The sequence below is a fragment of the Dasypus novemcinctus genome, chromosome 13 (genome assembly GCF_030445035.2).
Source record: "Dasypus novemcinctus isolate mDasNov1 chromosome 13, mDasNov1.1.hap2, whole genome shotgun sequence".
In the NCBI taxonomy this organism is placed as follows: domain Eukaryota; kingdom Metazoa; phylum Chordata; class Mammalia; order Cingulata; family Dasypodidae; genus Dasypus; species Dasypus novemcinctus.
The window spans coordinates 51016897-51036152 of record NC_080685.1 but is presented as its reverse complement, the minus strand read 5'-3'; the positions used below and the strand labels follow the sequence as shown (position 1 = coordinate 51036152).

The 19256-nt window shown below is 35.0% G+C and overlaps 1 protein-coding gene across 6 annotated transcripts in view; it reads right to left on the bottom strand.

Moving 5' to 3' along the window:
- The window catches only part of SUCO (SUN domain containing ossification factor), an 89511-nt gene that overhangs the window by 62216 nt on the left and 8039 nt on the right, over nucleotides 1–19256 (bottom strand). For all 6 annotated transcript variants that reach the window (XR_011645499.1, XR_011645500.1, XM_058310141.2 and 3 more), the window contains exons 2-4: nucleotides 6135–6243; nucleotides 3531–3641; nucleotides 563–717 (exon numbers count right to left, since the gene is read on the bottom strand). Coding sequence is in view for 4 of the 6 variants with exons in the window: in XM_058310141.2 (XP_058166124.1) it covers nucleotides 563–717; nucleotides 3531–3641; nucleotides 6135–6243 (375 nt within the window). In the remaining 2 variants the exon portion in view is untranslated. The remainder of the gene's footprint in view (nucleotides 1–562; nucleotides 718–3530; nucleotides 3642–6134; nucleotides 6244–19256) is intronic.

Sequence of the window (19256 nt, the reverse complement as noted above, 5' to 3'; positions counted from 1 at the left end):
AACAGTAATGATAATAATATTGATATTAACTGACAATTACCTATTCTTATTATGTACCAAGTATTATTCTCTGCACTTTACATATTAACTTATTTGATAAAGGAAATGCCAAATGTAGTATATTACAAGAAGGACATTTTGTTTTACTCTTTGGAGTGTTGCTGGAAGGAGCTAAAAGGAGTAGTAACAGACTTTCTAAATTAAAGAAGCCTTAAGTCTAAACATTCTGAAGTTATTATCAAGTTTGAAAACGTTAGCTATTCAAACAAACACATAACTGCAACAGTGATACTTAATGGAAATTAATAACCTGATATTTGAGTTTCTGATTATTAAAGGGAAGATTATTTTCATATGCACTGTTTTGTAAGGAAGAATATGATGTACACTACATGATATGTAGAGATTTCAGGTCTAGGATCTCATCAACTTCAATGAGGTAGGCAGCTAAATAAACACCCTTGTTATAAGAACAAAAGACAGGTATTACAACTTAGGTCTAATACATAGCTTAAACTTCATTAACAATTATATATACTTTTTTTTCTTCATAATGACTTACTCAAGTTTTGAGATTGGAGTGATCTCTGAGGTAGATGAGCTAGAAATATTTTCATCCTTTTCACTGTCCACAACTACACTGGAAGAATCATCATGAACGTCAACTGTAGGGAGTATCTCAACCACAGGTGGACTTAACTTTTTTGACTCTGTAGTCTGTTTTTAAAAAAAAATCAGTTATATTAAATGTTGAGATTAACAAAGCATCTCTTTATCTCATCAGTATTTTGTAGAACATATAATATAAACAATGTTCACTAAAGAAGTACTTTTATACAAATGTTTTCTGCCAGTATTTTCTCCCTAAGGAGAATTTCATCTTAAAATAGAGGCACTACACATTTTTCATGGCATTTCATAAACTAGTACAAAGAAGTTATCTCTATTTCATTTCCTATTATCTATTTTGTATCAGGTCCTACAAATATTTCCCAATTAATGAATGCTGTTAACAAGACAGAAACCCTATGGAAACATACAAAAGAGTGTAACACACAGATTTGGCCCTGAGCAGCTCAGTTTAGATAACGTCTGTCATATAACAATATAAGACATACACAAGTAATATCACAAAGCTATAAATAATTTCCCCTGCTCCTGCAACCCTCAGTGTCCTGGGCCATCTATTCTGCCAAAACATCATCTGAAATCTACCTAATACCTACTCATATTTGAAAACTATCAGCACTTCTGCCCGCATAACCAACCCTAAGTGGAATCAGTCATTCTTCCTCTATGCCTCCACTCTTCCCTGTACAGATCTCCATTACAGCATCTAAAACACCTTAATTGCCCTTATTTACATCTCCCTTTTTCAACTACACTATGAATGCCTTAAGTAAGGACTATGTTCTATTGATCTTCGAGTCCTCAGTGTCTACAACAGTACGTAGCACATATACATATTTAAACACTTACTAAGTATTAAATGAGAGGTTCTTATACTCAGTTCATGGAAAAGAGAGATTATGGACTATTATGACTATAGGATCTCGGCTTCTGAAGTAGAGGAGGATTTGGACCAGTATGGGAGCAGAACAGAAAGGAAAAATGAAGCAAAGGGTCAGGAGAATAGAGATCATTAGGGAATTATTTACACTGGAATGGAAAATTCACAAAAGACTATAAAAGGTAATAAGCATTTTTATAGTAGAAGTCTTGAGAAAAGGATTACATTACTTAGATCTGTAAAATACATATATAAGCAAGCCAAATTTTGTAGTAACTATTCTAAAAGCAAAAAGACACCAGTGAAATTAGTGTAATATTTTGTTTATGCCAATATATCCAAAATACTATCATTTCAACATGTGAGCTATATAAAAAATTAATGTGATACTTTACATTCTTTTGTTGTAAAGTCTTCAAACTCCAACATGTATTTTATATTTACAGCAAATCTCAATTTGAATTACCCATATAGTGGCTACTACAAAGATTGATAAGCTGGAATAAATACTTCAAACTATTTGAGCAAGAGTATTACATGATAAAAACAACAACAGAAAATTAATAGTAGCAAGACTCTTCAGGATGGTAGTAATTGGAAGGGTTACAGAGATCATATAAGCTGGTGACTTTTCTCTTATTCATAAACCTTTGACAAATGTCTTCCAGAAGTCAATAAAATGACACTCACTACAGTTGCTATTTTTAATCCATTAAGTTATAAAATAATTCTGGCTCTATTAAAAAAAAAAAGTCCCTCATTTTAGGCTGGAATTTGTTTTCATTAATATTTGAGATATCTAGTCTTTCCTTAGTCCTTCTTTCTCCAGATTAAACATCCCCATTTCCTTCAGCCATTCCTGATATTAAATGACTTCCAGAGGCCTCAGCACTTGTTTAGTGTATATATTACAGTATTTAATATATTTATTATAGTTTTTTCATAAAATCCAGTGCACAAACGGAAAACAATATTCAGGAAATAATATGAGAAAGGGAAAAAACATATTTCAACCTATTATTTATTAATTCATACGTGGCAATTTCAGATTATTTCTGAATTCCAAAAAGAGAGATTATGTTTGTAAACTGGTTACTAAAGGTGTGATCCCCTTTGGATTGTATTAGATTCAGCTGAGATGTCTGATTGAATTCTTTAAGATTACTGAGTTCCCACCCCCTTTGCTGTGGTATATAAACAGACACTTACTGAAGAAAACACAAAGAAGAGAAGAGAGCCTGTTCATTTCCGTCTTGCTCTTTCTGTGACAGAAAGGATAGGACTCAAACAGCTAAGGCCCCAGGGAGAACTGAGCCATGTGCCTGATAGTTTGCAGCTGAAGAGATCAGAGCCCTGAGCAGCTGGGAAGAAATGAGCCCCCCACTCACAGCTGAGATAAGAAGATGCTGGGTCCATGGAAGCTTAACAGGAAGAGGAAGGCTGACCCCTCACAGAGATGGGCAACCATCTTGTTTCCACATGTGACAACAGACTTTAGTGAGAAAACACTTCTTATGGTACCTTGAATTGGACTCTTTAGGACCTTGTTACTGTAAACTTTTACCCCAAATAAATACCCTCTATAAAAGTCAACAGATTTCTGGTACTTTGCATCAGCACAACCTGTTGGCTGACTAATACATCATATTTCACCCAAAACAATAAAACATTAATATCAAAATGCTCTACATTCCACAAACCTTGTTTTGTTTAAGCAAAGCAGGTTTGAAAAATATTTTCCCTTGAGCAAAAATGAAACCTAGCCTAACCTAACCTAACAAGTAATGAGGACTTACACACAAATTTTTACTAAAAAGAAAAGTCTCATTTATTATAAAATCTGTAATATTGCATTTTCTCAAAAATAGTACTATTAGCAAGCAAGTGAATATTCTTTAAGGCTTGTTGCATGGTACTTAAAAAAATAGAGTATGGTGATCAAAGAGGTTTTCTATCTTGTGCTATTTTGTGAAGTAGTCCAAAAGGGCATGTTATTAAAAATCAACGCAATACAACTTACTTGTACATCCACAATGTAGTCATCTTTTAATTTATGTTCTTCTGAAAGAATAGGTAAGTCAGAACCCACTTTTTCCAACAACTCGGCATGGGTAGGTCCCTCTCTTTCATCCTATATTACAACAAAGAAGAGACGAAGAAAGACTAACTGAAAAAACTTTCACAAAAAAGCCTAAAGTAATACAAAAGACTATTTCTTTCTATACAACCAAAAAGAGTCTTGTTAGCATTACGTTTTTTAAAAATTATTATTTATTTCTCTCCCACCCCTCCCCCAGTAGTCTGTTCTCTGTGTCTATTTGCTGCGTCGTCTTCTTTGTCCGCTTCTGTTGTTGTCAGTAGCACGGGAATCTGTGTTTCTTTTTGTTGCGTCATCTTGTTGTGTCAGTTCTCCATGTGGGTGGCACCATTCTTAGGCAGGGTGCACTTTCTTTCCTGCTGGGCGGCTCTCCTTATGGGGCGCACTCCTTGCGCATGGGGCTTCCCTACGCAGGGGACACCCCTGCACGGCATGGCACTCCTTGCGCGCATCAGCACTGCGCATGGGCCAGCTCCATACAGGTCAAGAAGGCCTGGGGTTTGAACCGCGGACCTCCCATGTGGTAGATGGACACCCTAACCACTGGGCCAAGTCCGCTTCCCTAGCATTACTTTTGTTTACATGTTTAAGGTCTATCTCCCTGCATCCCTCTCCTTGCCACTACACTTAAAATGTAAACTACATAAGACAAGAACCTCATTTGATATCTTAATAAGCACTGTACACTCCTACCACCCAGCACTAAGTCTTAGACACAGAGTAAAATGTCAATAAATATTTGATGAATATACATATAGCATTTTGCCTCATCTCTCTTTTGACCCTAACCTACTTTCAAGTTAGCAATTCAGACACTTATCTCTTTAAATGTCTCTTCTAGAATATAAGTTTTATAAAAGCAAGGTTCATATTCACCTGTATCTAAGCCTATATAGCACATACTAGGTACCTAAATATTTGCTGAAAGAATGATTTACCCCTGTAATTTTTTACTTAAGTTCACTGCTACAACATTTAGTGTTCAAATTTCTCTTCAAAGAAATTATGTCTAATTCTAACAGACTGTGGGTGAAGGCATAAAACGATAGTCTTTTTGAAGGGATATGCAACAAGTCTTCAAAATTTTAAATGCAAAATCCCAGAGATAAGGGATATATGATACCCGCCCCCCCCCCCCCAAAAAATACCCAAGCATGTAACTGTAAACACATGTGTTGACACAAACGCACCACCATACACATACACACAGCTGGGAAACAATGTAGAAGTGGTTAAAAGGTTGTTTGTAAATCTTTGGAAATGAATGGAAATGGTGAGAGCACATGATGGTGTCTGTGACTAGCAGATCTATTCTATTGGTATGACAACAGTTGAAAGGGAAAGTCTAAGAACATGTATATTACTAGAAGGAAAACTTAAAAATGTAACATGGGACTGTATAGCATATTTAAACCTCATGTAAAATGCAAATATGGATAATATTGGATATATATGACTGTTTTTACAAAATATAAATACAAATCAGCTAGAGAAGGAAATAGAATAGCAGCTATGTAAGCCAGGGGAAACATAGAGAGATTGAGAGGTGATGAGTTTTGTTTGGTTTTTATTATTATTACTAGAATAAAAATGCTCTAAAAATGACTGAAGTGATAAATACACAACTATATGATTATACTGAATACGACTGATTATATACTTTGGATGGATTTATGCTTTATTTATACCAATAAAATTTATTTGTTAAAAAAATTCCATCAATAAAGAAATGGCTAATAACTTATATACACACAATGGAATAAAAATGTAGCCATTAAAAATATAATGACATGGAAAGGTGTCCATGAGATATCATTGGGGGAAGAAAGGAAATCAACTTGTACATTATGATATTTTAGTTAAAAAAAGGAATTTTCATATATAAGAGTATATACCCACAGAAAAATATCTGAACGTTTACACAGCAAACTACAATAAACTGTGGTTCTTTTGGGGAGGGAAGTAAAAAATATATATATGAATATTTTATATAGTCAATATAAATTACTTCTGAAACTTAAAAAAAATACATTGAATCTGGGGAGAACGCCAAATCTGGTCAATTTGCCATTTGAAATAATAAAACAAATGATTAAGAGACCACCAGGTTTTTGGACTTTTATTCAACCCACCTGAGTATATAAAACAAACTATACAGCAATTGATTGCAGACTCTCCTGTTATCCTCATTTCTAATAGCTTTTCATTTATAAGGCCAGGGTTTCTTTAGGAACCCTTGAACAGAGGATAAAAAAAGGAAGCCACTAGCTTTCAGTGCTCTGAACATGCTCTATTTTTTTCTCTACTATAAGGCTCAAGATGTTTCAACATTCCAAATATAAGCAGGGAAAATAAACATATAGATATTTCAAGAACTATCTTACTTTCAGAGTCACCTGAATAACTCCTCAGATTATAACAAGGAAACATAAACCTCCCACCAAAAATTGTGACATAGTATTTCTGAAATTGTCTAGTCATAGAATGCTGACACACAAATGATAATGCTAACTTTATTTAAGGTACCTTTTTCTGGAAATGTATGTCTTCATTTTCTAGGACACAATTGTGATCTTGAGAGTAATATGATGAAGCTGAAGAACTCTCTTTACAACACACACGCCAACTGGGAAGCCTGTAAAATACCCACCACGAAAAAAAAAAAAAAAAAAGGAAAAAATTGTTAAGTCAACTTATTTCCCTACCATGAGCTAGAACCTCAGGCAATTAAAAAGATGTAAAATAGCTCCTATTCTAAGGTCTTTAACAACTTAATGTAATTATGAAGAGAAATGTATATAAGATAGAGTTTTTTTAATGCCCAAAGAAAAACATAAGCAGTGCCATCAGCATTCCAAGCAAGGCATTATGAATTCTGTGAAGGTACAACAGAAAAGATTTCACGGTAATAGTATCTGATAATTATCACAGATGGAATAGAGAAAAGTTATCAAATAGCTAACCTCCTCAGGAAGCACCAAGTGCCAATGATTTACTACATTATACCAAATATTTAACAAATAACTTTAAACCTACTTAAACAGTTTCAAAGCATAGAAGCTTCCAAATTATATTTATGTAGGGATATATTACAGTGATATTAAAAACTAATAGAAATAGCACATACACAAATGAAAACTACAGATCAATAGTATTTATGAAATTAGCTGCAAAACTCCTAAAGAAAACAAAACAAAAAAGACTCTACAAACATCCTAAGGAATAAAATACCTATGTAATGAGCATACAGAATTCAGCTACAATATTTTAAAATGGTTCAACATAATAAAATCCATTTATTTAGTTTGCCATTCAAAAATATTAAGGAAAAATATATTATCTCCATAGGCATTTGATAAACTTACCATCCATAAAAATTTTTCAAATGAATAAAATAGTCAATATTTCATGGGAAACACACATATATATGTCTGTAAACATACCTAAAAGTGTTCCTATATAGATATGAAACAAGAATGTCCATTATCAACCACATGAATAAAAGAGATATAAAAATGGGAAAGGAAAGAATAAAATTATCATTAGTTGCAGACAATGAGATTATATAGGAAGAAAACTCTAAAGTCCCTATAATATGAAGAAACAGAAATCAACAGACTATATTCAATCTTCTTGTTTTTCTGTTTTTTATTATTATTGAAATAATTAAAATGCTCTAATAATGAACAAAGTGATAAATGCACAACTATGTGATTATACCAAATATCATTGGATGAATTATATGTTTTATTAATATGTATGAATAAAATTGATTTAAGGGAAAAAAAAACACACCACCACCACCAGTTATAAGATGGAAAGAAGGAAGCAGCTGTAGCTCAAGTTGGTGAGAGCCTGCTTCCCATGTGCAAGGTCCCAGGTTCGATCCCCAGTACTTCCTATAAAAATAAAAGATGTAACAGTAGTCCCCATTTACAAAAGAAATTATAAAATACCAAGATATGAATATAGTAAAAAATGTTCTATCAAGTAGAACTATTTGAATCCGCCAATATCTGAAAATTCTTTTACTTGAAAAAATGCCAATATCATATAATTCAAAGTACTATATAAGATTTGAAAGCAATACTAAGAAGATAAAAGGGAGACTTTTATTTTTTTAGCTATGCGGACTCTAAAATTTAGATTAAAATAAACAAGCCAGAAGAGTCAAGAAGATTCTGAAATGAGGGGACTAGACCTCTATGAAGCCACAATAATTACAATAATATGGCTCTAAGATGAGAGAACCAAAGGAAATCTCCACGGTAGCTATAAAGAGAAATCCCAGTATGACAGCAATACTCAAGGAATAGAAAGCAGCCCAGATTAGAGGTGACCAAAAGCTCCAAAGGAGAATTATTCAGGAGGATGAAATTGATAGAGCACCTGATGAGTCTCTGAAAAAACAGCACAGAAAAGGAAAAGCAGCTCTCTCTCTCTGCCTAGCAGAGTCTGCACTAAATTTTGGTGTTTATTTCCATCTTCTCCCATTTCTCAGCAAGCTCTGCTGTTTCCCCCATTTCCAAATAAACTCTTTTTACTGGTTAACTAAAAAAGAAAAAAAAGGAAAAGCTATTTTATTTTACTACATGGCTCAGCTTTGAATAGCATTTTTTATAGTCATAATATCAAGATTGAATACTCTAATCCAAATTATAACAGATTTCTATTATTAGCAGCATGTAGTTAGGAGAACAAATCTGATCATCTGCAGGAGAAAGCCAGTGAATAACACCTAAAACTGATAATAAAGCAAACATTTTGGAGACAAATAGGTAAATATGGGGAAGGGCTTCCCTCCCCCACCCCCAAGATATTAAGCTGGGGAAAAACACCTAGTTCACTGCAGCTCACTGAGTGGAACAGACATCTTCCTCCCTGTCAGGTGTTTCAAGGGAAAACAGAGGGTAGTTAGGGGACTTTTCTTCAGTGAATTCAGCCACCAGAGCCCACTTTCAATCTCTGTTCTAGAGATTTAACACAGTAACACAGGAAAGGCGGGACTGAAACACCTCTGTGGAAAGACGTGCTGATGATCACCATCTGCTGGCCTGTCTGGAATCTGCACAGATTTTGGTTCTCTCTGTAACTTAACCCCTGGGAGGAAATCTGCACCCCATTAGTAAGTCACTGGCCTGATTTTGATAACTTAAGCAGGGCAATTTTAAAGACATAGAATAAGTTGAACCAATTATCAAAGAAGAGCTTTGGGGAAAAAAAATAGGCAAGAGAGAAAAATTGGCCATCAGAGTAAATTCACCAATATATTCCAATGCCTAGACATCAGCATAAAATTACAAGCCATACTAGGAAGCAGGAAGAGATGGCCCAGCAAAAGAAACAAATCAAATATCCTTAAGATACAGGATTTAAGACAACTAATCAGCAATAATCACATAACTCTCCTAAATCAATTCAAAGAATTTAAATAAAATATGACTAAAGACATAAAGGATATTAAGAAGACAGTGGATGAACAGAAACAACAATTTAAAGCCTGAAAAGAAAAACAACGGACCTTATAGGAATGAAAGACACTATGGACGAGATTAAAAATATGCATTAGAGGTGCATAAGGACACAGCTGAATTGCTGAAAAACAGAATTAGTGATTAAGAAGACAGAACATCTGAACTGGAAAAGACGGGAACAGAAAGAGAAGAGAACGGGGAAAAAGGGGTAAGGGTCTCAGGGAACTGAATGACAACGCAAAATACACAAACATTCCTGATATCAGTGTCCCAGAAGGAGAAGAGGTAAAAAGAATATTTGAGGAAATAATGACCGAAAACTTCCCAACCCTTACAAGAGACATAAATATCAATATCCAAGAAGGATAACTCACCCCAAACAGAATAAATCCAAAAAGACCTACCCCGAGACACATACTATTAGGAATGACAGAGATAAAGAGAGGATTCTGAAAGCACCAAGAGAAAAGCATCACATACAAGAGAAAATCAGTAAAATTAAGTATCAACCTCTCACCAGAAACTATAGAAGAAGCAAGTGGTATGAGGTATTTAAGGTACTGAAAGAAAAACTGCCAGCCAAGAATTCTACATCTGGCAAAACTGTCCTTCAAAAATGAGGGTGAATTAAAAAACTTCACAGACAAATAAAAACTGATATAATGTTACCAAAAGACCAGAATTATAAGAGATACTAAAGGAAGTTCTGCATCCTGAAAAGAAAAAACAAGAGAGATGTGGAGAAGAATGTAGAAACAGAGATCAGTAGGAAGGGTAAATTAAAGGGTAAAAAGGCAGACAATGGCACAATAGGACAACACAGAGCTGAAGGAAAAATGAATTAATGCCTTTACAGTAATAACACTCAGTGTTAATGTTGAACTCCCCAATCAAAAGACAAAGACTGATAGAATGGATTTTAAAAATGAGCCATCTCTATTTTATCTATAAGAGAGCAACCTCAGATGTAATGACACAACCAGGTTAAAAGTGAAAGGTTGGAAAAAGATAGTCCATGCAAATAGAAACTGAAAAACAGATGGAGTAGCAATATACTAATATCAGACAAAATAGATTTCAAATGCAAAGCTGTTATAAAAGGGTGAAGAAGACATTATATATTAATAAAAGGGGCAATTCATCAAAGAATAACTATACTGAATATTTATGCATCTGACCTGAGTGCCCCAAGATACATGAAGCACACATTGGCAAAACTGAAGGGAGAAACATATGTCTATACAACAAGAGTTGGAGACTTCAATACATCACTCTCAGTATTGAACACCTGGACAGAAGATAAAGAAAAAGAAAACCTGAATAATACGATAAATGAACTAGACCTAACAGACATCTACGGAGCACTGTACCCCAAAACAGCAGGATATACATTCTTTCCAAGTGCTCATGGATCCTCCCCCAAGATAGACCATATTTTAGGTCACAAGACAAGTCTCAATACATTTAAAAAGAATGAAATTATGCCAAACACTTTCTCTGATCATAACAGTTGGAAGCTGGAAATCAAAAATGGACAGAAAAAGAGAAAATTCACAAATATATGGAGATTAAACAACACACTCTTAAATAATCAGTGAGTCAAAGAAACACTTGCAAGAGAATTCAGCAAAAATCTTGAAACGAATGAAAATGGGAACACAACATATCAAAACCTTATGAGACACTGCAAAGGCAGTGCTGACAGGGAAATTTATGGACCTCAATGCTTATATTTAAAAAGAAGAAAGACTTAAAATTGAAGATCTAACTACACACCTGGAAGAACCAGAAGAATAGCAAACAAATCCCAAACCAAGCCAAAGGGAAGAAATAGCGACTATCAGAGCAGAAACAAATGAAATCTACAACAAAAAATTAAGAGAAAAATCAGCAAAATCAAAAGTTGGTTCTTTAAGATCAATGAAATCAACAAACACTTATCTAGACTGAATAAGTAAAAAAGAGAGAAGGTGCAAATAAATAAAATCAGAAAAGAGAGGGGGGACATTACCACTGACCTCACAGAAATAAGAGCAATCATAAGAGGATACTATGAACAACTGTAATGTAGAGGAGATGGACAAATTCCTAGAAACGCACAAACAACCTACACTGACCCTAGAAGATATAGAAGGCCTCAACAAACCAATCACAAGTGAAGAGATGGAAACAATCATCAAAAACCCCCCAAAGATGAAAATCCCGGGACCAGATGGCTCCACAAGTGAATTTTACCAATCACTCAAAGATGATATAATACCAAACTTGCTCAAACTCTTCCAAAAACTAACAGGAAAGAACACTACCAAACTCATTCTACATAGCCAAATTGCCCTAAATACCAAAACCAGATAAAGATTACAAAAAAAAGAAAATTACAAACCAATGTCTCTAATGAACACAGAAGCAAAAATCCTTAACAAAAAACCTGCAAATAGAAGCCAAAAGCACATTAAAAGAATTACTCACCACAATCAAGTGGGTTTTATCTCATGGGTGGTTCAGCACAAGAAAATCAATTAGTGTAATAAACCATATTGATAATCTAAAGAAGAAAAACTGCATGATCCTCCTGATTGATGCAGAAAAGGTATTTGACAAATTATATCACCCTTTCTTGGTAAAAATTCCAAAACTCCAAAAGATAGGAATAGAAGGAAGCTTTCTCAATATGATAAAGGCATATATGAAAAACCTATAGCTAGCATTACATTCAATGGTGAAAGACTGAAAGCTTTCCCGCTGAGATCAGGGACAAGACAAGGATGCCCACAGTCACCACTGCTATTCAACATAGTGCTAGAGGGTCTAGCTAGAGTAATTAGGCTAGATAATGAAATAAAAGGCACCCAAACAGGAACGGAAGAAGTAAGACTTTCACTATTTGCTGACGATATGCCCTGTATCTAGAATCTCCTGAAAAGTTCTACAAAAAGCTACCAGAACTAATAGATAAGTTCAGCAAAGTGGCAGGATACAATATTAATAATCAAAAATCAACAGCATTTCTATATACTACTGACATGTAGTCTGAGGAAAAAATCAGGGAAAAAACTCCCATTTATAATACCAACTAAATTAATCAAATATTTAGGAATAAACTTAACCAAGGACATAAAAGACCTGTATTCAGAAAACTACAAAACACTGCTAAATGAAACCAAAGAATACTTAAGTAAATGGAAGGACATTCTCCTTGTTCATGGATTGGAAGACCAAATATCATTAATATGTTAATTCTACCCAAACTGATTTACAGCTTCAATACAATCCCAATAAAAATCTCAACAGCATTTTTTGAAGAAATGGAAAAACCAATTATCAAATTTATTTGGAAGGGAAAGGGGCCCCAAATAGCCAAAAATGTCTTTAATAAGAACAGAGTTGGAGGACTCTTACTTCCAGACTTCAAAGCGTATTACTTAGCTACAGTGGTAAAAACAGCATGGTACTGGCATAAAGACAGACACATTCACCAATGGAACCAAACCAAGAACTCAGAAACAGACCTTCACATCTACAGTCAGGTGATTTTTGACAAGGCAGTCAAGTCCTTCCAGCTGGGCCAGAATAGTCTATTCAACAAATTAACAGGCTTGGAAGAATCAGCAGTGAAATGGTGCTGGGAGAACTGGACAGCCGTATCCAAAACAAAGAAATGGACCCCTATCCACACCTTATACAAAGATTTACTTAAAATGGATCAAGGACCTAAAGATAAAAGTAACAACCACAAAACTCCTAGAACAAAATGTAGGAAAAAATCCTCAAGATCTTGTGGTAGTGGTAGTTTCTTAAACATTATATCCAAAGCATGAGCAAAAAAAGAAAAAATAGGTAACTGGGAGCTCCTCAAAATTAAACACTTTTGCACCTCAAAGGACTTTGTCAAAGGGTGAAAAGGCAGCAGACTCAATGGGAGAAAATATCTGGAAAGCACATATCTGGTAAGGGTTCAATATCCACAATGTACAAAGAGATGATTCAACTCAACAATAAAAAGACAAGCTACCCAATTAAAAAATGGGCCAATGATTTGAAAAGACAATTGTCCAAAGAAGAAATACAAATGGCAAAGAAACCCATGAAAATATGTTCAACATCACTAGTGATTAGGGAAATGCAAATCAAAACTACAATGATACATCATTTCACACCTATTAGACTGGATGCAATTAAAAGGTCAGAAAACTTTGTAAATGTTGGAGAGGATGTAGAGAGACAGGAATGCTTATTCACTGATGGTAGGAATGTAGAATGGTACAGCTACTATGGAGCACTGTTTGGCAGTTCCAAAGGAAATTGAATATAGACTTGTCATGTGACCCGGCAATACCATTACCAGGCATATACCCAGAAGAACTGAGAACAGAGACACAAACAAGCATCTGCACAATGATGTTTACAGTGGCTTTATTCACAATTGCCAAAAGATGGAAACAACCCAGGTGTCCATGAACTGATAAATATGGATAAACTGTGGTGTATACACACCATAGACCATTATGCAGCGGTAAGAAGAAATGGAGTCGTGAAGTATATGACAACATGGATGAACTTGGAGGACATTATGCTGAGTGAAGCAAGCCAGACACAAAAGGGCAAATATTATATGATTGTGCTATTATGAACTAAATATATTGCACAAACTCATGGAGTTAATAATTAGAATTTCGTCACGAGAAAATAGAAGGAAGGTAGAGAACAGAAAGCTAAGGGTTAATCTGTAGAGAAATCAGTAGAATTCATTGGAAATGACTAGAAATGATGAAAGCATATCATGGTGTGAAGAACTAGCAGAGCTATTATGGGTATGACAGTGGTTGTAATGGAAAGTCTAAGGTCCTGTATATTACTAGAAGGAAAGCAAAAAATTTCAACATGGGACTGAGATAGTAGAACATCACATAAAACACAAATATGGTGATACTGCAATAGACTGTTTTTACAACATATAAATACCAATATACTAGAGAGAAGGAAAGAGAATAGCAGAATGTATGGCAGGGGAAGCACAGAGAGACTGAGAGGTGATGAGTTCTGTTTGTTGTTCATTATTATTACTATTGGAATAATGAAACTGCTTTACAATGAAGTGAGAAATGCACAAATATATGATTAAACCGAATACCACTGATCGTACACTTCTGATAGATTTACTCTTTATTAATATGTATTAATAACAATGATTTGTTAAAAAAATTACAAAGTGTGTGAAAGCATGATATTGCTCTAATCTCTGCTTTTCTGAAGTTTATTATTTAATCCTATTAATTTGTTTATAGTTTTTAAATAAGTAATTTATTACCATAATAAATGTCTAACGTAACCAATAATTATTTTCAAAGATGTTTTAATTAACCAGTAGTTTTCGAAACTACCAGGAAGATTAAATACAACTTTAGTAAAGAAATTCTTTAAAAAGTCTTACAGCAATATTTTTTTCAGAAGATAATTGAATAAAAACAACCCAAAAATAACTTTTCAATTTTAAAATAGTGGCCAATAAAATTTAAAACATTGGTCCCTTCACCCTCAGCCCAAGGGGAAGGGTAGTGAGGTCTCTGCACCATGGCTTGTACGGAGCAGACTGCCTGCAAGGCGGGAAAGCCCCCTGTAGGAACTGGCCACGGAAGTCCAACGCTTCATGCCCTCTACCAGAGGGGTGAAGAAACCGCTTCGTTACAGACCTGGTACTGTGGCACTCCATGAAATTAGACGTTATCAGAAGTCCACTGAAATTCTGATTCGCAAATCCCTTCCAACACCTGGTGCGAGAAATTGCTCAGTACCTCAAGACAGATCTGCGCTTCCAGAGCACAGCTATTGGTGCTTCTCAAGAGGCAAGTGAGGCCTATCTGGTTGGCCTTTTTGAAGACACCAACCTGTGTGCTATCCATGCCAAACATGTAACAATTATGCCAAAAGACATCCAGCTAGCATGCTGCACATGTAGAATGAGCTTAAGAATCCACTATGCCTCTTGACATAGAGGTGCAATGGACACAACCAATCCAATGTCCACATAGAAGAGGTGGCATTGGATTGGGAAAAGTGGACATAATGGACAAAGGGTATGGGGAAAGGCAGGAAGAGATGAGAGGTGGAGGCGTCTTCAGGACATGGAGCTGCCCTGGATGGTGCTTCAGAGGTAATCACCGGACATTGTAAATCCTCACAGGGCCCACTTGATGGAATAGAGGAGAGTATGGGCCATGATGTGAACCAATGTATATGAGGTGCAGAGGTGCCCAAAGATGTACTTACCAAATCCAATGGATGTGTCATGATGATGGGAACGAGTGTTGTTGGGGGGGGGAGGGGGGGGGTGGGGGGGTGGGGTTGAATGGGACCTCACATATATATTTTTAATGTAATATTATTACAAAGTCAATAAAAAATTAAAAAATTAAAAAAAAAAAAAAAAAGAATCCACTATGATGGGACACTTTCATTCTCAAAAAAAAAAAAAAAAAAAAGAAATTTTTTTTCCTCTTCTTCCTGTTATTGGTAGTTCTGAACGTTAGGTATTTTTTTCCCATGGGGTCAAAAGGTACCTAAGTATATGACTGCGAATGGAAAAATAGGGGACAGAAATCAGGTATTGGCAGTATTTCCATTTTCATTTGTGTATGAATTTTTAATATAAATGCGGGGACATAAAGCATTAACACAAGTCAAAATGTTTCTGTGAATAAGCTTCAATAGTTCAACTTTATAACAATTATAAACCTGCTAAATTTTTCTGGACAATGCCAGCATTTGAATTTTTTTTAAAACAAGTAAATTTCTTATTGATGGTAAAAAAAAAAAATTTAAAACAAGTTGTGTTTTCATTGTTTGTTTGTTTGTTTCTGAAGTACCAGGTACAGAGGATTGAACCTGGAACCTCCTTTGTGGGAAGCTGGTGTTCAACTACTGAGCCACATTGGCTTCCCTGAGCTGGTTCTATCATTTGTTTTGCTTGTTATTTATTTTTGTTTTTTCAGGAGGCACCAGAACCAAGCTGTAACCTCCCATGTGGGAGACGACACTCCACTGCTTGAGCCACATCTGCTCCCGCCCCATTTCTTTTTGAACATCACCAGTTCTTTTAGTTGCCCAAGTTTAAAAAAAAAAAAAAAAGTTTTACTCCTTCAGTCTTTCAACTTTCACTGATTCATCATTTTAGACCTAGAATTCATCCTCTTAACTACTAGAAGCCCCAAGAGAGCAGATACTTTGTTTTATTCACCAGAATCCTGCAAAAGACACAGCACACAGAAGTCTCCTGACATTGTGACTGATTTCTATTGCTCCATGGATGAGAAAGTGAGAGTTGCTGAAGAACAACCAGAGCGGGTTAGAGGCAAACTAAACCCAGGTCTTCTGAATCTTCGCGCAGTGCTATTTCTACTGCACTGTATTGTCAGCTTGCAATCTATTACCAAAATGGATCATTTATTTTCTCACAAATCTTGTTCAGTGCACCCTCTTCATTTTTACTGCCAAAATAAGTCTTTGTTATAACATACCTCCATTACTCCAATTGCTTTTAATTTAGTATTCGTCCCTCCAAGTCTCTCTCTTCTGTAATATATCTAACACAATGGTGTCACAATAATATTGCTGTCTAAATTCTCAGTTCAGCTTGCGAAAACCACCATAATCTTCCAAAATGAACCTCTATTCACATCTGTCTGCTTATTATCACTCCCACCCATATCTTTTACTCATAACGCTTTCTACTTAACAATCACCACCTGCCCTATTACAGACACAGGCACGCACACAAACTACGAAAGGGCCATTATTCATATTAGCAGCACTATTATATCTTATTCTAAATTCCAAAGAAACAAAGTTTATGAACTACACCTCATTTCCCTTAAACCCAACTAAAGTCTTGCCTGATAACATCAGCCTTAATTTTTCCCTTCTTTAACCATCAAGTATACAATTCAGTTTTTAGTGTGTGTTGTTCACTAATGTTCAAAATCTCAAGAGTTCATCTAATCCATTAGAACTAGAATGTACAAAAGAATATCCCAAACCTACTGAGACAGACCCTCCAGGGTAAAAGTCCTAAGCATAGGAAGTTTTTTTAAAGTTTTGTGAAAAATTCTAATAGCCTTTCCTTGTTAAGCCAATCCAGGCACCCCCACTTTCAGATGTGAAAACACAGAAAGTAAAAGTAAAGAAAATTACCCAAGGTTATCTACCTGCCTATGTGGCAACACAGTATGTGGTTAAGAACACAGACTAAGAGTTCAGCCTACTTAAGTATTAATCTGGCCCTGTCAGTTACTAGCTGTAAGAACTTGGGCAAGTTAGTTAACTTCCTTTTGCCTACCTTTCTTCATCTTTAAAATGGAGTGTATCTCAAGAGTTGTAATGATGATCAGTTAATATATATAAAGTACTCAATAAATGTTCACTATTAATACTGTAAAGAAGAAGGGACTACATTCGAGCTCTTAGTTTTATGCTTTTTCACTACACAACATACCTGTATTTTGACAACCAGCTTATATACTCTTGATGGCAGAGCTCATGTATCATGCTTCCTCTCTCTCTTTCACCATACCAAATATACTGCTGATACTCATTTAATACTTTGAGCACATTTATGGATTCCCTTTTCTGAACTCAGACATCTTAGGGTATCCTATTTCTGTGCAGTAAGCTATCAAAATACTCAGAGTGAATGAAATGAGATGAACTGATACAGTACTTTCTATGAGTGAAGTATTGCTCTAAAAGCTTTCTATATTTTCTCCCATTAAATGACAACTACTACATAACATTAGCTTAGTACCTACGAACCACATTAATGTTACAAAACATTTTCTAACAGAGCTAGTATCACTTATATGCAAAATATACAATAACTTTAACAATTCATTTTAAAAAAAAGTCCCAGGAAATGGTGCTCATCAGGAAAATGCAAATCAAAATCATAATGAGATACCATTTCATACCTATTTAAATGGCTGCTATTAAAAAAACAAACAAACACAGAAAGTAAGTGCTAGAGAGGATACAGAGAAATAGGAACAAGCATTCATTGCTTATGGCAATGTATAATGAATGGTGCAGCCACTGCAGAAGACAGTTCAGATTGGTGGTTCCTCAGAAAGCTTAGTACTATCACATGACCTGGCAATAACTGAAAGTAGGGACTCAAATATTTGCACACTGATGTTCATAGTGGCATTATTCACAACTGCCAAAAGAGGAAGCAACCCAAATGTCCATCAACCGATGAATGGATAAATACAATGTGGTATAGACACACTATGAAATATTATTCAGCTATAAAAAAGAATGATGTCCTGATACATGCAACCATACAAATGAACCTTGGAGACATCATGTTGAGTGAAATAAGCCAGACACAAAGGGTTAATTATTTTATGAGCTCACTGATTTGAAACAATTAGAATAAGCAAACGCACAGAGTTAGAACTAGAATACAAATTATCAGGGGACAGTGTGGGGATAGGAAATGGGAAGTTAAGCCTTAAAATGTAAGGCTGGGAATAATGAAAACACTTGCCAATGGATCATGGTGGTGGTGGTAGCACAACATTGTGAACATAATTAATAGCACTAAAATACATATCTGAATATGATTAGAGGGGGAAATGTTAGATTTTGTATATGGTTTTTGTATATGATTTTTTAAAAATCCCTAGCACACACTACACAGTGAACCCTAATTTGCACTACAGACTTTAATAGTATAATTATAAAAAGTGCTATTATCAATTCTAACAAATGTTCCACACCAATGCAAGGTGTTGGCAGTGGGGTGGCATATGGGAATTCTGTATTTTTTGCATGATTGTTCTGTAAACCTACAACTTCTCTATTAAAGGGAAAAAAAATCTCAACATGAAACTAAACATTCTATTTAAAAAATATGCATTTATGAAACAAGCCAAAATAGGTTTATCCCAAGAGATTAACATTCTCATACCATAAAGTACTCAAAAGCAATTTTCCTATTCCCATGGAACATCTATAATTTTACTTTTCAAAACTACTTTAAAATAAATGGGTCTTAAAAACAAAGCAGATTTAAGGGTACTATTGACACTAAAATACAATCTGTAACATGTACGTAATTAAGTTTCAAGAAGGAGCATGTTCTGGAGTTTGGTGCCTTTTTCCAGTATACTCTACTTTGGAG